At 37.0% G+C, this 22,540-nt stretch overlaps 1 protein-coding gene and 1 pseudogene across 5 annotated transcripts; both read right to left on the minus strand.

Moving 5' to 3' along the window:
- Positions 1 to 1,341: 1,341 nt before the first annotated feature.
- LOC148873457 (cation/H(+) antiporter 15-like) lies at positions 1,342 to 20,144 on the minus strand. Of its 5 annotated transcripts, none has more exons than XR_016102015.1 (5): positions 19,842 to 20,132; positions 18,728 to 19,720; positions 17,453 to 18,627; positions 14,682 to 15,055; positions 1,342 to 1,558 (listed from the first exon to the last, which is right to left on the minus strand). XR_016102015.1 is itself a non-coding variant. In XM_088953769.1 (3 exons), the coding sequence occupies exons 1-3, from the start codon at positions 20,085 to 20,087 to the stop codon at positions 17,515 to 17,517; spliced, it is 2,352 nt and encodes a 783-aa protein (XP_088809895.1). In that variant the 5' UTR covers positions 20,088 to 20,144; the 3' UTR covers positions 17,274 to 17,514. The 5 variants fall into 5 exon arrangements, 1 of the variants encoding a protein (XP_088809895.1); XR_016102016.1 differs by lacking the exon at positions 1,342 to 1,558 and adding an exon at positions 11,321 to 11,999; XR_016102012.1 differs by lacking the exon at positions 14,682 to 15,055.
- Positions 7,857 to 10,012, minus strand: LOC148873458 (probably inactive leucine-rich repeat receptor-like protein kinase At5g48380 pseudogene; annotated as a pseudogene).
- Positions 20,145 to 22,540: the final 2,396 nt, after the last annotated feature.

A 22,540-nucleotide genomic window follows, 5' to 3' on the forward strand; every position in this document is an offset into this window, starting at 1 on the left:
GTGTCTTAGTTTGGGACTGATGCTAACTGCCAAGTGACAAAAATTATATTGGTAATAGAAAACTTAAATGGAGGAATGGAGGATGTCAATCATATTCAATGAATATGGAGGAATTTGATAAAAAACATTGCTATGTCTCAAAAAACATATGTTTCATCCAAAAAATAAATAAAAGTACAGAAAAATACAGAAATTAATAAAAAATAATAAATGTATATTTCATCCAAAAATAGCAGAAATTGCAAAAATTACAGAAATTAATAAAAATAAAAAGAATGTATATTTGAGCCAAAAATATATTTCAGACAAAAAAAGCAGAAATTGAAGAAAATACATGAATTGATAAAAAATCACAAAATATGTTTCAGACAAAAAATAGAACCTTGGAAAAAACAGAGAAATTTATTAAAAATAAAAATATTGCATTAAAAAAAAACAGAAATTCAAAATAAACAGAGGAATTGATAAAAAAATTAAGAAATGCTAACATACTAACATATTATTTATTTACTACCAAAACAAAATAGTGAAAATCTTTCTTTCTTACCAAGAAGTCAGTAGCTAAGTACAAATTAAAGAATTGCAAAATATGAAAATTAATATTAAATTTGAAATATTTTTTCTAATAGATAAAGAGAGAATTCAAGAAGTAGAACCCTCCCCAGTCCCCTCTTATTACTTGTTAGTTTGTTGTGCGCTCCCATTTCCATGTTTGTAAACAAATTGACTACTGAGTGCAAATTCTGGTTTATTTTAGTTTTGAGTTTCAGCATGGGTTAATTTGTTTGCAGTATGGATCAAGGAAAATAAAAGATGAAGCAAAGTAAAGAAAGATAGAGTTAGACCAGATTGCACTCAAATGAAACTACAATGAGAACAAATGGAGTGCCAAGAAAGTGCAATATCAGCGTCCACCAATATTTTAACAATTTGCTGGAGTTCATCAGTCTCACACTCAAATCGATAATTGATACGTCTTAAACTCGCCAAACCAAATGCATAATCTTTATAATTAGTAGTTAGTACTTTTGTTTATTCATAGACGTCAACTGAGAATAAGCACGACCACTCAATGAATTTATACTAATTTTGTTCTCTATTTCAACTTTCAAACACACAAACACACTGATGAAATGCAAATGGGAAAGAACTGAAGAAGAAGCTATGAAGACATGTCATCCTAACAACAACTTACCCGAGAAAATATAAGGGAAGAATAATGGTAGATTTCTCATTGTATATACACACAAAAAGCTTATGATGTTATGTACAGCAAGGCAATGCAAAACTGCAAATATAATTTTGAAATGTTGGATGAGACTTGATCACTTGACGGTGTAAGGCACGTGGCCTTTGAAAAGGTACTTTCTTTCTATTTCTTTTTAATTATTCTTGATATAATGTTATGCCCCCAAAAAATAGGAAAATCATGAGGAATACAATCAATACAACGATTATCTTAATCATCAGCCACCGGTTGGATGAGATACTGTTGAGGTTGAGTTCTCATCAATCCATGTTCTCATTTGCCAGTGTGTCGTCCATGTTCTCATCAGTCCTGTCAGGTTGAGTTCAAACAGAAGGAAGGTTAGATATCATTAACATATCCTTGACCACAGATTATGAATCACAGATTCCATTCTATATTTTAATGCAAGAAAAATAAAACAACCATCAAATCACTGTCATTAACATATCTAACTGCTAATTTTGTATAGGATTTCTTAAGAATTAGAATGGATATTGAATGGTCTGACATTCAGACTGCCTACATATTTATGTGAAAGAATAGACAGTAATTTCTGCCCACAGACTAGAGATTGCTCAATCTGGCCATGAATATATTTGCTAAGCATATAAACAAATCATTATGGGGCCATGGTTTAGTTGAATTGCTGGCAAAACAGGGGGTGACGAGTTCTATGTTTTGGGGAATGCAACAAGGGGGATTTGTACTTAACAATGAACCTGAATTTGAAGGTTAGTTGAGGCTGGCCATCCTTTCAATCTTTGTTTACTTTACTCAATGTAATAAAATTATTCTTCGTTGCTGAGTTTCTATACTTTAAGTTTACACTTATGAAAATCATGGACAATTATCATGGAAATACAGTTGCTAGTTGCTATGGAACCTAGTGAGCTACCCTAGGATAATTTTTACTTAAAAAAAAAAAAACCACCTAGGCAACTGCAGATCAAGATACCATAACAGAATTAATAAGCAATATTTCAGATTTGGGTGGGGGTTGTTAAATGATCCATAATACAATCTAGGCAGTTCAACAATTTGAGATGTTTGTAGCAGTCTAGCAGATGTGCACACATATTGAATGGGACCAACTTCAGAGATTGGATGGGCTAATAATAAGCCAAACCAATGATTGCCAACCTGTAACTATATACATATTATTTTTGAAACAGAATATGTAACTATATACATATTATTGGGCTCATTTGTGTGGTGGAAAAGAGCTCTACTGCAACTTAAAGGAAACCTGGAAATGCAGAGGTTGATTATAATATATGCAGTCTCCTATGAAACCTATGGGACGCATGGTGTATCAGGGTCCCAAACCATCTACAAGTCTTAGAACATCTCAGCTGATAAAGTTAGAAATGAATAAATACACTGAAGGGAACCAATAGTTTGGTTTACTTTTGAGCAATAAATACCGTAAGTTCGAGAGTAGAAACATAGAATATAAAACCTGATTGCAAGCTCTCCTTGCTGAGAGTAAAAACAAAAGGAAGAGGAGAAAGAACAAATAATAACTGAAGAAGAAACTCTAGGATTCAGTGAATTTCGACTGATCCTAGGTATCAATTTATAATGGTTAGAAGTAGAGATCAATTACAACTGTGACAGTATAAGATTATGAACAATAAGTAGGACTCTAGAGAGAGAGATTATCCTAATCTTATCCTGAAAGGTCAGAAAACACTCACATGATATGTATTTTGTTAAATAAACTCAGATTTTTCTATTATAATATTTTTGATATATTATTTTATTTCTCAAAGATTTTTTCTTTTGCTTTAGTGGTTCATGCAATCTTTAGTTGTTTCATTCCTCTTGTTCTTTAATAATTAAAACCTTTGCTGACATTTTACTTTATTGTTTGTGTTTCTATAGGCACATGCTGCTTCAGCAGTCCTGAACTTCAGTGAAAATTGTACAACAGATATCTTAACCCTTAATTGGAATTGTGAGAAAATTGCTTATGCTTGTACAGGTAAACTTTCCATATTCTCTAGTTTCTATAGGTTAGGGAATAGCTATTTATTTCTATGCCTCTTTTTCAGAATGGTAAGCAAATGGTGCAAGAGGGGGCACTGGCAACTTTGGTATAAGTTGTTGACTCATCACATTTACTTGAAACCTTCTGTAATGTTTGATTACATATTGATTTGACATGGCTTGCATTTCTGTAGGACCACTTCCAAAAATATTATGATGTTGTTATGCCTTATTTGAAAACTATATTGATGAATGCCACTGATCAATCTAACTCAGTTGGTCTGCTGTTGAATATTGATTGAAAAGATAAGAGATCACTAAATTGATTCGATATTAATATGCCTATGTGGCAGATATCATGGCTGAACATGACTATCCATTAGATAAAAAAAGATGAACATGGACAAGGCAAGATATTTGATTATTTATGATTGCTAGTCTCATATGTGGTTTGTTATGTCTTGCAAGGTTATGGATGTCCTTATGACACTTCAAGGATCTCAGGTGGAGACAGATGATCTGACAACAAGTTATATGATGCAGGTGTGGTTTTGTTGTATCAACTATCTACATGATAACCTGTGCTTACTATACAAATGTTTTCTAACTGATGGCACTATTGAACAATAAATGGTTAACTATATTCCAGGCACGGGCTAGACTCTACAAGTGCCTGGGGCAAAATGGTTGTACTAAACTTACCTGATTGTAAATGAATCTAGTCAAGGTTTGGAGTTGGTAACACAAGTCAATCTAACAAGCTCTACCAATTAAAACATTTTGTATAATGAGATGATTCACCATAAAGCTATTAATTAATAAAAGAATACTAACATATATCATAATTTGTTGTAAACATGAAAAAACCAATTATGTAGTTAGAGCTTCCTTAAATAGTTTCTAAGTTAATTTTATAGAAAGAAAACCAAAAAAAAGAAAAAAAAAACACCTTTATTTAGTTCAACAACCATCTGACACATTGTATCACCAACTATATTGCAGGCATGGAGTTTAGAATATCTTGAACATATGAGGTTACTTGTATTGGACTTGATTGAGTTCTATGAAAAAGCTTCAAATCTCTTGAAATTTAGTGGGTTTTGATCATCATAAAAAACAGTTTTATCTTGGGTCCAGAGTCTAGACCCATGTAAGAAATTGATTAGGGAAGGAATTAGCTTGTATTGAAATGACTTATGTAAATGAAAGATTGAAGTTTATGTAAGAAATTAATTAGCTAATTAATTATTGATATTAATCCTTATATATTCTTTTTTGTTGAATTTGGCGGATTGAAGTTTATGACCCAAAACGAAGGTCTTGAGTATAATGCACGTGTATACAAGCAAATGTTCTGACGACAATGAAGAAAATTTGTTAATTCTTTTTTATTTTTTGTATTGAAATGACTTGTGTAAATGTGAATATTGAACAAATACTACTATGGATATTTTTTGTAAATGTGTAAAGGTTTTCTTTGTAAAGATCACTTTTACCATACAAATATAGGTGAAAGTAATCTTTCTTTAAAGTTGCAATGGCATTCATTAAATTTTAAAATGAAAAAATGAAACTTTAGAGACGGTTTACTTAAACCGTTGTTAAAAGTACCATTATCAACGCACCCGTTGCTATATCAACTTGCAGCAACATTTCATATTAAAACCGTAGCATTCAACAACACCGTGTCGACGGTAGCACTACTATAGACAAGTGATGAGAAGGCTAGCAGCTGTAAGAGAAACAAGACTTGGGCCTCAACTGGTTCAGAGTCTTCGAGCTTAGAAGTTTGATCTGAGAATACCAAAGAGGCAAAGTCTAACCGAACTAAAAGACCATCAAAGAGAGAGAGAGAAGACCTCCGCATACGTCAACATGATTTAAATTGAACTTATTAGGAGAGAGAGGAAAAACTTTAGCTGTTTGTGAAAAGGGAAAATCTATGATACGGAAAGAGTTTTGATCAATCAAAACCAATTTTGATAAATAACAGCTGATTGGCTACTACGTTTTTTATTCTAACTGATAACTGATTGGTCAAAAGTTTTTCAGATATTTCATATCATATAACTTAACCCTAGTGAAAAACATCTCATAATGCAATTCGATGCATGCTTCAACTTTCAAATAATAATGGAATTTATTTCAGTATTTCAATTTTGCATGACATTTGAGCCCATCTTCTCTGGCGTATGAAATGGTTTTCAATTCTAATTGTGATCACTACGTGTATTCCATGCATAATTAATTAGATTGAAGTTTTCCAAGAGCCATTTATTTTTGTCCCACCATGTCTACGACAAGTCCAAAAACACGGTTTCCATTCAATTTGCCTCTAGAAAAATTCTAGGGCGTACTGCGGATTCTCAAATCTTTGATAACAATACTTTTGTCTTTGGCTTTTGATTTTTACATGGGCCCAAAACTAGTTTATTATTTTCTTCGAAAAAGAAAATAATTATTTAATTATAAAGTCAAAAGTCTACACCATCTACTGAAATAAAATTGAAGCATGCAGAACAATAGAGTACCGAATGGATTGAGTTCATGATTGACCCCTCCCTGGTTCAGTGGTTCATGATAACTTAGCTAGAATAAGAGATGTTTTCGATGTACAACTTAGAATTCCGAGGGCTGAGCTGAACAGGTTTTGGTTATTGGGAACAAACAGTTTAGGTTTTAGGTTCACTGATGCGGGATAAAAAAGTAATTATCGACCAAAAAGACAAACAAGTTTACATGAACTAAACAATTTAACTAAGCTAGTTCAGCTGCATGCTTTGAGGCACTATGGATAAATTATCCAAACTTCCATTTAGCTAAACATTTCCAAGTTTCAAGTTTCAACAGTCTACGATTTGTTGCTGAACCTCCCTTCAAGTTTGGTAATTTCAATCACCTCTCCTGAATTTCCTAACTAGTGTCAAGTTGTTGACCCCCTTTGTTGGAATCTTTTAAGAAAAGATATCAAAATGTTCAAAATACCTATGCTGGTTTTTTATAACCAAAATATTTATTTTTCAATTTTTCTCTTTATATGAATCACTAGTCCAAATCCTTCCAATCTCTTTTCCGAAATTGATTTATTTTTCAAATTTTCCCATCATATTAATTGCTCAAATGTAATTAAAGATGTAACTTTAACTTCTCTATTTATTTTTGTTGTTTATATAGTTTGTATTATTTTTATAAACCCGCATCAACAGTAATTGCATGGGTATTTTGGATATTTTTGTTTCTTTTTAGAAGATTATAAGAGATCTAGCTAAAGGGTCTACTTTCAACCTTATCAAAAATTTTAGGAGAAGTGATTACAATTACTAAACTTTAGAGGAGGTTTCAACAATTTACCCTACAAAATATTCTATTAAGAGATACAGTAATGATCTTAAAAATTATTTTAAAGCATTTCTTAGACAAAAAACATCTATCTATATTTACTAACAGTTAATTTGTTTTTTCCCGATTTATATCTATCATTCTTCATTATTTTGGGTTTGGTCTTGTGTTTATTCTCAACCACTCAAGTACTTGTCGGATAAGATGCTTTTTCCAATTGAACCGTCATTTATGCCAAACTTCTTAGTCAACGAAGACTTCGCAGTATACACAATATTGACATGAACTCTTCATTCGTATATTATCCAATGAAGACGATAATAATCAAGTCTCGCTTAATATCTGTCATTCAACTCCTACATGCCCATCTATTTATTTGGTCCATCTATTCTCAACTCCTACGGTACGTCGTCTAGGTATCAACTACTGCGCACCAGCATTCAGAATTACGGTGGTCATCATTTCCGAAAATAATCAATTCTCGCCTAATATCCCCATTCAATATGCCAAATTCTCGAGACAAGCAAGCTCTCAAGATGAATGGGATGTCTGAAACTCTCACCAAAGACGGGGAAACAATAGATTCCACCCAGCTGGAAATTCGCCGATAAAACTAAGCATGCGAAGGCTTTAGAAACCAAGAAAATAGACAAAAGCGAAAGACGGTTGTTGTAATTGGAAAAATGAAGACGAAAAAACCGAGAAAATAGATTAAAAAAGCGATAGTAGTGAAAGTCGGTTGCTGCAAAAATCATGTACCATTTCAGACGAGTAAAAACACATTCAATTTCGAACGCTTCTCGTTCTTTGAAGAAAACACTGAAATCCTTCGCCGGGCCGGGATATATTACTAAAGCTACTGAGATTCAGCATCTGGTTGACAGTGATAGTTTCTTGGCCAGTTCGCACGGTTATTACAGTCGACGCCTGCTGGAGAGAGAACCCTAAATGAACCCTTTTTTTTTCTCTAATTCACCAGTTAATATGAGAATTATATTTATGGTGATGTGGACAATTTCTGTTAGTGAATATTGGTGAGTTTTGGGAAATAAAAACTCACTTACAGGGTGAATTTTAGATATTTTAAAAAATTATGGTGAGTTTAAGAAAAATATTGAAAACTGAGTTTTAGACAATCTCCCTATGATAATCCAGTTAATTATGGCCTAATAAAAAGAAAGAAAATGTTCAGATAATCCGCTCTCTCATATAATTCTAAATCCAATAAATTTAATTCTTTAATGAGCTTAAACTAGAATTAATTACAGATGCATTGAAGTTACATCAAGAGATCATCGTTGTCTATGAACTCGTATCCCTCTCCAACTGCCCTTAGAGTTTTGTACACCTCAAACATTTTGGGTCTTTCTTTAAGTGGAGACAGGACACAATTACATGCTACTCCAAGAAACTGTAAGATTTCTCCATCAAAGCCCCTTCCAATCAAGGATTTGTCTATGGCACTATAGAGCCTTGATGTTTTATCTGAGAGATGGGCAATCCATTCGACTAAACTCCCATTAAAGCTTCCTTGAGCATTAGTCACTTGATCAGGTTTCTCTCCTGTTAGCAGCTCAAGAAGCACTATTCCGAAGCTATAAACATCTCTCTTTAGAGCTGGCACCGGTGTTTGTGTATAGTCCAGACCAACATAATCCAAGTCACCAGCTTCGCTTATCATGGAGGTATTTGTCTGGAATTCATCCCAGTTGAGAAGCATTGCAAACCCAAAGTTGGATATTTTTGGCTCAAAATTCTCATCCAACAGGACGCTTTTGGAGGTTAAGTTGCGATGAATAATGCGGGTATCAGAGTTATAGTGCAGCCATGCCAGACCTCTTGCTAGGCCAATCCCAATTCTAAGCCTCTTAGGCCACTCTAAGGCTTTTCTCTTGTCTTGATCCATAGGATGTAGCCAGTCAAAGAGGGCTCTGTTGGTCATGTATTCATAGACCAACAGCCTCTGCTCTTCAGCCATGCAAAAGCTCAACAGTGGTACCAAGTTACGATGTCTCATGACTTTCCCTAGAGTGGTAAGCTCGGCTCTGAATTGCCTCTCTAAATGCTCAGAATCCTCGAATCTCTTAATTGCAAGGAAACAACCAGTGTCCGGTATTGCCTTGTACACTGTCCCTGACCTTCCTGAACCAATGATATGGTCCTTGTCAAAATTTTCGGTGAGCTTTATTAAATCCTCCAACTTCATTTCAGTTACTAAATCATCCAACATGGAGACCTGGTGATCAGAATAACTTTTACATTAATAAAGAATGTAAGGAAATTAAAATTAATGTAGTCGATTATCATTGATATTGACACAGCACCAAACATGCAAATCAACTGGCTTTTAGGAAATAAAGATTTTTCTAGGGATAAAATTACCAAAAGGGTATGTTCCAATTTCATATACAAACAACAGTGAAGCATTTAGAAAAAATTAATTAATGTAGCAGAAAATTATTCTTCAGCTGGCTTTTAATGCTTTAATTGTCAGAGCAGGTTTGTCATTGGTCCTGGTCAATTTGATGGTTCTGGTTCTTGAATCTAGTAGAGTATACTCAGGTTTTATGGTTTTATTTTCTTCAAATTGTCAAGGGACCATTTGACAAACGAGTGAACTGGCCGGATTATTTGACTTATAGAATTAGTTTTTAGTGTATAAAATAATTATATAATAAGTAAAAATTCAAGGGTATGATAATCAATCGAACTCAGGCGTTCAATCATTATTAAAGGCTCAGAACCTATTTGATAACTTTATTCACTGAAAAGCAAAGCAATAAATCATTCAGTTCAGTCACTGCAGCTGTTATCAAACGCCCCCTTCCTCCACCATGTGTATGTGACAAAAAGATAAATATTTCTTAATATGAAACATTTCATATGCATGTTTCTGAATTCTGATGAACTATTTGTAATGACTTCACATAAGATGTCTATAATTACCATTTATTGGAGATACAAAGGATATTTTGAGAAGAAAAGTACAAAAGAGTTAGCAAGTCCAAATGCCAGGTTAAAGGTAATTGGGTGTCGTATTGTTTTGATGTTCTGTTCTGGGTCGATACCTGATCTGTTTGTTTAATTTGATAATTTCCTCTAAGAGAGAGAGAGAGAGAGAGAGAGAGAGCTTGCCTTGTTCTGCTTGTTTCGACGCTTTGTATTTTGTTGTTTGGTTCTTTGATGAGAATCTCGCTTCCTCTTGTTAGAAACCCAAGGGAGAGGAAATAAAACAGTACCTCCCACAAATCCGCCGAGGAAGGGAACTATTCCCACCACCCAGCCAACCACCAATCCCCTCTTAAAGGAAACATCGGAGAACTTCCAAACCTCAAAACCTGCTAATATAACCATAGACAAGAGAGCAAACAGTAAGATAGACACCTTCATGGGAGGCTCTATCCATCTCTTACCTTCAATTTCTTCCTTCTTCATCGATTGAGGTCACCGATCGATTCCTGAACGTGAAGCTTGCTGTTTTGCCGCCTGCCGAGCTTGAGGATGCTCAGATATATTTGCCCAGATATCGAGGCTGGTCAGTGTTGTAGAGATGACCGAATATATGAAGATGTTGCAATAACACGGCCAATGGTCATTGCAATTCTCAAGACCCTCTGGGAACATGGACCCCGGATCGAGCCATATGTCTGAGAGGCATATATCAGTTGTTTAAGACCCTGTTCTATTCTCCATCTGAATGCTAGAAGTCAACCTCAATTCATTTACAGAATCCTTTGGAAATTTAATCGTTCTGGCCACTGGTTTTTGGGTTGATGATTCGATTATCTGGTTCAAATGGATGGTTTGTTTTGATAATAAAAACTAAGAAAATAAAAAAAATAAAAGAACGGCTAAAAATTGTTGAATAAGTCGATGGATTGACGATTTGACTGTCTGAATCAACGAATTATTGATCGATTCAATAGTTTTTGGCCAAGGACCGAGTTTGAAATAAAACAGAACCAATTTCCTGAACAATTTATGAGCTGAATAGTTCTGACCGTCCAATCAACGGCGGTTCGAAAACCATAGTTAGAATCCCTTGAAGAGCTTAAGCAGCGCCCATAGATTGAAATATGCCCATGCCACACCACTCCAGTCAAAAAATTAAATCAATGGTTGATTTAGTAAGAGAGTCCCTATAGTTTCACCCAATTATTAAAACTTACCCAATAATTTATGCATTTTTAGTACACCCCCTCTACTTGGGTCTCAACTGGTTCAGAGTCTTCGAGCTTGCATGTTTGATCTGAGAATACCAAAGAAGCAAATACTAACCGAACTAAAAGACCATCAAAGAGAGAAGACCTCGACGTACGTCAACGTGATTTAAATTGAAATTATTAGGACAGAGAGGAAAAACTGTATCTGTTTGTGAAAAGGGAAAATATATGATGCAGAAAGGATATGATACAGAAAAAGTTTTGATCATTGATCAAAAGTTTTTCAGATATTTCATATCATATAACTTAACCCTAGTGAAAAACATCTCATAATGCAATTCGATGCATGTTTCAACTTTCAAATAATAATGGAATTTATTTCAGTATTTCAATTTTGCATGACATTTGAGCCCATCTTCTCTGGCGTATGAAATGGTTTTCAATTCTAATTGTGATCACTACGTGTATTCCATGCATAATTAATTAGATTGAAGTTTTTCAAGAGCCATTTATTTTTGTCCCACCATGTCTACGACAAGTCCAAAAACACGGTTTCCATTCAATTTGCGTCTAGAAAAATTCTAGGGCGTACTGCGGATTCTCAAATCTTAGATAACAATATTTTTCTCTTTGGCTTTTGATTTTTACATGGGCCCAAAACTAGTTTATTATTTTCTTCGAAAAAGAAAATAATTATTTAATTATAAAGTCAAAAGTCTACACCATCTACTGAAATAAAGTTGAAGCATGCAGAACTGTCCATTCAAACTAGATGATTAATCTGTTCACTGAGAATCAGTCCCCAAAATAGCTCTGTATCCTGTCCGATTTTTAAAACCTTGCCCGAGTGAGTGTGACTCCATCCTCTTCCTCATGTCCCAAAGAAATAAAATATTAACCTTGGGAGATCCGTGACTACCAGCTTTTGCACAAGCAAAAGCCACAACCCTTACATTTGGTGTCTAAGCACTGAAGCACATAGTGACACAGGGTCGAGCTCGGAGCTCCCGACCGTAGCCAACGCCTACCCATCCAAGGAATAAAAGATGCAAGTGATTGCAGCCAAGCCATAGGTTAGCCTTAATCAACTCTCCAGTGGGAGATCACCTGATGATGGGATTGTCGGTCGAGCTCATCAAGGGATAGACAACCATGTATACCAACTAAAAGCTCTACAGCCAAAAGCTTATTGGACCTCCTTAACAGTCACCATTTCCGCCGGATAAATTGCTGATCGAATTTTTGAGGTAATCTGGAGGCTTTAAGATACACCAAGGGATGATGGACATTATAATTATAGGTATCAAGTAAAACAAGAGATAATAGAAAGAGGTGAAGAGAATAATTAAGGCTTGTGCCACATGCATTAGTTTAATCACAAAAATATATAATACAAGGAGTCCAACTTAAGTCACAATGCAACAAACACTATAGTCCTAGTTTGTCTAAGAATGACGAACAATGAGGTTAGCCAAACAATTTCAGTGGTAAGGTCCACCAAGGTGTTTTTCTTTTGAACACGTCAATAGAATAGGTTAGAATCAAGGAAAACAGAAAAACCACAAGTCACCCTCCCAATAGAATAGGTAGTCCTCCCCCTCCCAATTATCAGCATCACAATAACCATTAACCAAAAATGCAGAGAAAAGAGTACTGATGAAAGTGTAAAATACGATCAGTGGAATTCACAACGATCTGCGCCTCAAAAACCCCTACAGCCAATCCTAGCTGTGTATTGGGAGCATCTCCCAATGAAAAAGTAGGGGAAATGCTTCCAATGCACGCTGAGATGTGCTGTGGGGCGTTTTTGGGATGTGCCGGGTGGGGCCCAGATGTAAACTCTGTTCAGTGGTCCCCATTGAGATATTGTAAATTTCTTTTTACCAAGGTCCCAATTTACATCAATAGGGGCTTGAAGGAACTAACAACCCTTATTAGCTATATTTGGGTGTGTAATAATAACATACAACAAGGAACCAACAATACTATGATAAGAAGTAAATTAGCCAAAATATACCAACATGCTTGGATAGATATGAGAGTTGGTGGGCGTCAATGGGGGAGCTAGTAATTTTCTTTTAGAGGGGCATTAAAGGGTGATCCTTAACATCTCTATTCAAGCTTTGGAGGGGCCAAGGACCCCACCAATATACTTGACTCTACCCCTAGCTAGTTGGCATAGGTGTGAGCTTCAATGCCAAGAAAATAGTGAAAATCACCTACATATTGTGCACATTGATTCTTGATCTCCAATAAAATATGAAAAACCATAATTCTAATGCTTATGCAAAAGCTAAATACAAATTTATCTAATGAAAGAATAAAAGGAATAAAAATTACAAATTTATCAAATTTACTAGCAATCTAGAGATTCAAGAATGATAACGATTTTTTTTTATAAATATTCAAGAATGATAACAATTGCAAATCTTGAATCAAGAACAAAAGAGATCAATCCAACAATCATCCAATGGCTAAATCATCATAATCACATTAAAATTAAAAAAATAAAACCTTAATTTATTTCAGATCATGCGCCCCATGAGTGTGAAACACTTAAACTATCAAATCTTTTAGAACAATTGAAATTGCCCAAATCGATATGCAAGAAAATGAAAAATCTGGGCATCCAAATAATTTAATTCATCACGGTTCAACATCCCAAATGAAACCATGATCAAGAATGAAGAGAGATCAGATCTTTGGATCAAGAATGAAAAGGAAAAACAGTTTTTGTCCTTAGATCATTTGGGATTATATTTGATGAAGAGAGATCAGATCTTTGGATCAAGAATGAGTATAATACCTGATTATGTCTATAATTGCATAAACCAAAGTGTTGCTCACACCCAAGTTTTGATCTACCCAAAACATTGAAACTAGCTGAAAATGGAGCAACTATGATTTTGTAGTCTTAGAAAATTCTATAGAATTTTAAGAGCAAGGTCTAACCTTTGTCATCAATTTGGGTGATAATTTTCACCCAAAATAAGTGTAGATTAACGGTAGATATGTTGGCTAATGGATCAATTGATGGATAGGATCCAAAACCCTAGAAAGATTGATCTTACAAGGCTAAGTTGAATTCAACAGTGTAGGAGAGAACTAATATAGTTCAATCTCCCCATATTGTACCCTATTTATAGGCTATGGAGGGATGCAAGAGTCCTCTCCTCTTGTCTGTCTATGATTCCTAACATAGGATTATGTCGGAGAGAATCTTGCTCTCCTAATCCTACCCAAAAATTAGAAACTTTCTACTAGACTTTTTAGTCAAATCCGAATCATACTAAACTATTTACTTGATACTTTAACTAGGATTTTTATGTAAGACTTTTAATTAACCATTTGCACCTTATAAATTCTGGAAATTACACCTAATTAGGAAATTTCGTATGGAATGAAACCCACAACTTAATGAGAGAACCAACACTTGAACCTTAGTGATGTTGTCCGTATTGAGGTGGACGAGCAGTAGATACTAAATAGTGTCTCATTGAACTGGACGAGTTGAGTTGGAAGTGATATGGAGAGGTGAAGTTGAGGTTGTGCCTATGTGAATAGGGCGAGGTGGTACACCAAACACGACATGTGAGAAAACAAACTCAAAGGCCCTGAGGAGGTTTCCTAGGAAGAGGCACTCTATCACTCAAGTTAGTAAAGGATGGATGAGGTTGACTAGGCCAAGGGACTAAGGACAAGCTGGTCTTAACAGAGTTGTGCTAAAGAAGGAGAGAGTGGAAGAGTGGATTGAAAGAATGGTAGGATCCATCTAATGGATGCTAAGAAAGGTGCGGAATGTGGGCGAATTTCAAAAAAAATTTCCTACCTTCTTCCAACTGGGAATCATATTCCCTAAATTTAGAATACATTATTCAAGGATCTTACTTGAACCATAAACAAATCAAATCTGAACCAAAAGGAAACATGAAGGATTATACCTGATCCGGAGAAATAATATCTCCCAAAGTTGGTGTTCACGCCCAAAGAAGTGACCAAGATCCGCTCCTGCTGAAGATGACACAGCTGTGGATGGAACGGAACCAGCAAGATGCGTCCTACACACTGGATTCTTCACAAGAACCCTCTGGAAACCTTGAACACTGAATCCTAGTGTCTTTCTTGCAAGACTGTTGTCAAGAACTGCTTTCTTGACTTTCTGTTGCTGCAAAGATCCAATCTTCCAACAGGTAGTGGTGGCGGCTGAAGGAGGAGAAGTCCAGGGACGAAGATGGCAGAATTTTCTCTTCTCTTTGGAGTCTGTGAGAGATCAAATCTCAGATTGCAGGATGTGTGTCTTGCTTACTCCAACCCCCTAGTTCGAAATTTGATATTTCTGTTAGGGTTTTCTCCTCTTTCTTTTTGATTAAGAAACCTCCCAATATTTTGGGAGTTATCCCAATCCAAATCAGTATTTGGATAGAGGTTAATCTTAATCCTATCTACATATCAAGTTAGTTAACTCCTGATCTTATCAGGAGGTTACCAGATTCAAATCTAATTTGAATTTGGTATCTTAGAGTGGATAAGGTCAAAGACCCAATCTTTTTACTAACACTAATCTCAGATTCGCCCTATGAACTGGTGATCATATCAGCCCAGTTCGAAATGGGCTTTTGGCCCATTAAGTGTTCAGTGTTTAACTAGTTTCCAACCTGCTGCCCAGTTGGGCTTCTTTGTATGGTATGGGACCTAAGCATTGATCTACACACCAGCCACATGGGTTCGGCCCAACCTTTATTACAAGGCCTAGCCGAATTCACTAAAAGACTCAGTGACCCCCTTGAGCCCATCACATGGACCCTATGGGCCCAATACTTACATTAAGTGGTCCCTGGGCCAAGCTATCTTATAAAAACCCAGGGACTGTGGGCAGATGCAAGATTAGCCCATCAGGTATTATCCTAAATGGTCTTACACTTAACCTCTCAGCCCTTAATGATCAAGCATTGCCCGACAATAGAAGACCTCTCTCTCGGTTGCAAGGAACAGTACCGCACTCTCTACTCACATGGATCCCGGGAATTAAAACCTTTTGCAAATCTTTTGAAACCGTACATACACATACACACACACACACACACACACACACACACACACACACACACATATATATATATATATATATATATATATATATATATATATATATATATCTTATTTTGCAAAACAAAATTCCAACGATTGAAATCAACTGTCGGCAGTTTGGTTTCCATCAGAGAGAGTACATTACCGATCATTACCATTGTCCGACAAAGGGGCTGATCCTGTCACTATGACCACTCACTCAGATGAATTCTCAGACTGCCCCAACATGTACAGGTTTTGACCCCCACTAAGGATCTCACTGATTAACACATCAAAGACAGTCCGATCCGACACCTAGTGATGTGTCATAATCGAGTCTAGGGGTCAGGTGTAACTTTCTAGTTTTGCCCATCTGTCTCCAAGGTCTAGGGCAATACTGGAAATCTGGTCCAGTTCAAGGGTTCAAGCAATCCCATATTGCATGTGCCTTGGGTCTTACCCTGATGGCCGAAACAAGCCATCCCAACACTTGGTGGCACACCAGTATCAGCCTTGGCAGGATAAATCTCCCTAGACTTGTCCAATGGTTGTGAACATTTAAAACTAACACAAGTTTCTATAAGTGTCCAGTTTTAGGGTTTTACATAGAATTATACCAAACAACATGAATCAAACATGCACTTTAATTTATTTCCACTAAATAACAAAAGTACATCAAATCCGATTGAAGCTAAGGGCATACAAGACTGTCTAACATGGATACCTCAAGGGGAGTGCATTTAAATACTTAGGACACATGGCACAGGCCAAGGTGCCTACTGTTCAAGGTTATAGGGTAGTTCCAATTCCTTCACCATGGCTGGTTATAGAGTCCCTGCCCTTTGACCGATATCCCTCATCATTTAGGGTTCTTTGGTGGTTCCACGATTGCCAATCCGCTCCTGAAGTGGCTAGATTGACACCGCAAGCTATGCCATGTCATATACGAGGTGGCAACCGAACCAGGCAGTGTACGACCCCATTATTTACCATCCTAAAAGCCCAATTGTATTGGTTGATCCCATTATGTGATAATTATGTCTATACATTACAATCTTTCACATATAATTAATCTCTCTGCTAATAATACTTAACACCACATCAGAAGAATGACTTTTTCCCTCTTTATCTTTATGACATGATGTCCAACTTCCAACACCAATGGATCCTTCATTGAAGATTTAAATAACCCTAATATTGGTAGATTCAAGAATCCAAAGAGGAAGTTGTACAAAGTATAGATCTCTACATCTTAACATAGTATCATATCCTATCACATCGATCACCCGTTGACATACTATCCTTGAATATCCCAACATACATTGGTATTTAATCGTAAAAGGATCCCACTAATTAGCATATCAAAGATAGACAAGTTTAATACTCAATCTAACATCAGTATCAAATATAGGATTTAAAATCAGCACAAAATTGTTCCACCTGTCAAAAAGTCCACAGGAACATGTTGAATTTGGTCCAATTCAATGTTTCTTATAAGCACTAATCCTCACACTTTAATTCACAACCTGAGTAGCTAAGACCCATTACTCCATTACCTTGGGAAGATAGACTCCCCAAGTCTATTCATTGTTGTAAACACAATATGTATAATACATCAATTGGAGTTGAGGGCATGTATACATACCGTCTAACAACTTTTGTGCACAAAAGATGAACTTCCAATTTGCCAATTAAAATGATTTCCATCTATCGTAACGTACATCGTTGCATTACCAAGATAGATGACACAGTAGCTGCATAATCCGACGACTCAAGCATATGGCCAATCACCCCAAGTTCAGGATTCTCAAACCAATCCTCCATAGTCATGTCGTTCATCAAATTTGTGCTATGTCGTCGCCCCACCACCACAAGGTTGTAATTATTATATTGTAGAGATCGAATTCCGTAAAACACCTGCTCCATTTCCTCTACCACTTTTTCATAGTACATAGCATGTTCATTTCTAATATTGTTGAGTTTGAATTCATTCACAACTAAGTCATCCATTCGCCTTTCAGTCTCATTGTTCTTGTCTCGGTTCTTTTCCCATAGCAAAAACCTTACCACAGTGACACTCACGCCAGGGTGTGCTGACATTCGAGTGCAGTAGGCCAGTGCCTCACGATCATCTGCTCCGCCTAAAAATATTAGAAGAATATTATAAGAGAAGAAGTCACACATTGTGAAACCATGGTTGCCACGGTGTACAAGGATCCCCACTGAGCAAGGTGCATTAATTAGAACATTTCGATTAAGTTTGCTCAAGGAGCTATTAAACACCCATCCATTGGTGAAAGAGTGTTTCTTTTGGAAAGGAATGATAATGAGAGCAACCCTTTTCTCAAGGGCTAGTCTACAAATGTCCTCATGCATGCTCTTGTAAGGGGCAATCACAGTGCAAGGTTGGAAGAAGAAACGCCCATTTGAGTTGTTTGAGTAGTTTTTGAAGGCAATTACGACATGATCAAAATGGTTGCCACTTGATGTCTGCTTGTATATATCTGTATGGTGTACCATAGGAACAACTCGGCCGACCAACTCGACCAGGTGGAGCACATAAGCACTTATAGGGTTGTCATTGGTTGGGTGGGAAGCCTCAAGGAGGCTGATGATGGCATGAACATCATCATCACTATGAATGCATGGAAGGACCCTAAATTCTGAATCCATTCTGGCATTTTGTATTGTTCCCCTTGTCTTTGCTGTTGCAAAATAGTTGGAAGACTGCTTACAAAAAATTGTTGACAAGGGTGCTGCAATGGCTGTAATGAAAATGGTTGACAGTGTTATAATAGCCATGCTTTGGTCGTCTATCAACTGCACATAGGGATTAGTTGTTTAAAAACTTGATTAGAGAAATAAATATATAATGAGTGAGTAAATAAAAGAAGTTATTGTCATTTATCATTACACGTACCGTACTTGTTCTCCAAGTTATGAAGGTAAGTATCTCAACTATGCCTCTGATATTCATCATAAGACCAAGGGACAATGCATGTCTAAGGTTGAGGCCACAGAAAAAGGATGGTATCATAGTTGATACCAACTTGGCTATGTATCCAATGATAATAATGGATTGAAGCACTAGGAATTTTCTCATGTCATTGATTTGGTAAACATCAATACTCAACCCAAGTCGAATGTAGAAGAAAGGAAGAAGAAAGTCCTCAAGCATGGTATCAATGGTTTCAGCAAGGGCTATGCCAAGGGGTGAACCTTCAGGTATAGCCAAACCTAGCAGAAGCGGCAAATCAACAGCAGATGCACCTATAATTTCCCCAACTGTTGCAAAGATTAATACTCCAAGCAATATAAGCACAATGACAATCTGATTGATTGGTCTCCCCATTGATGCTGCCTTATTAATCCACAATATGCCGGGCCGTAACATATAGAAAACAAAAATCACCACAGCAATCAAGGACATCAATGCAAGCAATGAGTTCCTTGTGGTGGTTTGATTTACAACAATGAACACTGCTATGAAGAAATATCCGATCATGTCATTAACCACTGAAGACGATAACGCAAGCCTCCCCATCTCAGAATTGACTAGATTGTACTCACTTATGGTGTAAGCAAGAACAGGGAAGGCTGTGATGGACAAAGATGCAGCCACAAAGATAAAGAAAAATCCTTGCCCAGGGTGGGAAACCAGCCTACCTAGGTAGAAACCAATGGAACCAGTGATTATAAAAGGAATTAGAAAACATGTGATACCAATTTTCAGTGCATTCTTGGAAGGCCATCGTAGCAGATTTCTGTTCATTTTCACAGGAATCAAGAACACAAAGTAGATTGTTGCTAGCGTAGACAATACATTCACAAAGCGCATTTCTCCCTTTGGAAAAATCGTGTCCATGAAAGATTGGCTATGCCCTAAGGCAGAGGGACCCAAGATTATACCACCCTTTACAATCATGCAAATAGAAAGGAAATTAAAAGAGAGAATACAAAGTTAAAATAATTATGAATTAATTGTAATTTTCATGGGAGAAGAACAAATAAATAAATAAAAGTTGTTCACTTACAATGATATTACAAACGAACTTGGGTTGCCTGAGAGGCCTGAGGATAAATTGAATGGAACGAGACAAGAGCATGAACAAGACAAGTTGAGACATAAAGATGGGTATGGAGAATTTTAGAGGATCATATCCAAACCATATGCTTTTGGAGTTGAATGCTCTGAAATTGTAGAAGCATACAAATTCATGTTTGTTAACCGAAGCATTAGTGTCGTGATGGATGAACGCAGGATGTGCACGAGTCGTCATTCTCTCTCCCACAGGCAGGCTAAGCTTCAACCTTGAAGAAGAAGAAGAAAGAATTGCGTGGATGAGAAAACACATTCAGGATCTTTCTTTATATCAAGTTCTAGATGTCGTTGTTTTTTGCTGGTATAGGAAAGATAATATGTAACCGAATTTTAATTTTTGTTGGATAATAAGTTATGAGCACCAAATTTAGTGTTCCAGCCTATATGGTTGTTGGGTTAATTAAGTTCTCGCTGAGATATTTTTGGAACTAACATGCTAATATCAACTCTCTATATGTTTGGTGTTAAGATTAAGATTGTTAGTTAGGAATTTAATTAGGATTAGATCCATGGTTTTCAAAACTGGACCGGACAGGATGTTCAGATCGGAAAAACCAGAAACCAGTCAGGTGATCGGTTCCGTTTTACCCCAGAACCGTTATTTCGCCAAAAACCATTAATTTTCTCAGTAAACCGTTGACCCGAGTGGTTGAACCATTCAACAGTTTGGCCGTTTTTTAATTTTTTTAATTTTTTTTGTTAAAATGAGCCGTCGATTTGACCCAAGAACCAGATCCCTGACTAGTTCATTGTCTGGTTTGGTTTTAAAAACCTTGATTAGATCACAGGTGAAACTACCCTTATTTTTGTTGAATGTTTCATTTATATTTCTTGTAATAACTTTATATATGATGAGGGCGGATTTGGCCCTCCAATGATATTGTGACACATGGCACCTCAGAACAACTAGGTGACACCCAGAACCACTTTGGCAACAACTTGCCTTAGCCAAGTTGATGGTGTCCCATTGATGGCTTAGGTGTGGCTTGGCATAGGTGTGGCTTGGCAACCTGGCGGCCTGGCCTAGGCATGACATGGCCTTGTTGCGAGCAGGCAGCCTAGCACAGGAACGACCTGGCAGCTTGGCACAGGTGCGACCTGGCAGTCTGGCACAGGCGCGACCTGGCGGCCTGGCACGGGCACCGACTTGACGGCCTGGCCCAGGCGTGACCTGGAGACTTGGCACATGCGTCGACCTGGCGACTTGCAAGACATGCTCACCGATGAATTCGGCATGCATATCCAAACACTCCCATGATCCTTGGAAGTTGGCCCACGTGCTGAACGATCTGGAGGGTGGTCAATGTACACGGCGGTTACCTCCAGGAATCTCAAACTACTTAGACGACTTCGCATAAATCTCAAATATGGTGCGTGAAGCCCACGCCAAACAATGCCTATATAAAGGCACCAACCCCAGAGGTAAGGAGGCAAGCAAGTAAGAAAATTCTAACTCTCATACTGTGTGATTTTTAGCTCGCAGTATACTATGAGAGTGTTGACTTAAGCATCAGAGCGACCTCACCGGGTTAGCCACCCTGGGTCCTCTGACATTTGGCTCCTTGTAGGTCTCTAAAGAGCAAGTAAGAAAATTCTAACTCTCATACTGTGTGATTTTTAGCTCGTAGTATACTATGAGAGTGTTGACTTAAGCATTAGAGCGACCTCACCGGGTTAGCCACCCTGGGTCCTCTAACATTTGGTTCATTGCAGGTCTCTAAAGAGCAACGAAGCTCATCAATCCAGCTCACCACCTGGTCAGCTCGGCACCTCACAGGCATCCCTGCACCTGGTCAGCCCGATGCCTCACAGGCAGCTCGCCACTTGGTCAGCTCGACACCTCACAGGTAGCCCTGCACCTAGTCAGCCCGGCTCTTCACAGGCAGCTCAACACTTCACAGGCAGCCCTGCACTTGGTTAGCCTGACGCCTCACAGGCAACTAGCCACCTGTCAGCCTGACACCTCACAGACAACCCTACACCTGGTCAGCCTAGCACCTCACAGGTAGCTTGCCACCTGGTCAGCCCAGCACCTCACAGGTAGCTCGCCATCTGGTCAGCCCGACACCTCACAGGTAGTTTGGCCTGATCAGCTCAGCATCCAGGTCCTCATCCAGCCAAAGTTCTCCACTTTGGCCTCTGAATCATCGGCCACTTGAAGCATATCAAATGACGAGGTACTTAACACAAAAAATTGGCCATCACCAAAAATCGATCCATCAATATATATATATATATATATATTTAAATAATTTATATATTTATATACTTTATATAAATAAAAAAATTGTTTCATATATTTATTAATTACCTAAAATAATAAATTGGTTGAATCCGAATTAAATCAAATATTTGAGTATTTAATCAAATTCAAATTTAAACATTGATTTTATCCATTGAATATCGAATAGAATTTAGCTATTGAAATTCTTATCAGATTCACATTCGGATATTGCTTTATTCGATTCAAATTCGATGAATTTATACCCCTACGCATCACATTAGACATTTTGTAGTATGGTCATTGTTAGTGTTGTGGTGGGTTTTAAAACACAAGATTTTGGCGTGATTCAAAATTTTGTGATATATTTAGTTCCAAAACCCACCGTAGTTCAACTCAAAACACACCGC

The sequence above is a fragment of the Nelumbo lutea genome, chromosome 1 (genome assembly GCF_056320005.1).
Source record: "Nelumbo lutea isolate HS-2025 chromosome 1, American lotus-T2T, whole genome shotgun sequence".
Taxonomy (NCBI): Eukaryota; Viridiplantae; Streptophyta; class Magnoliopsida; order Proteales; family Nelumbonaceae; genus Nelumbo; species Nelumbo lutea.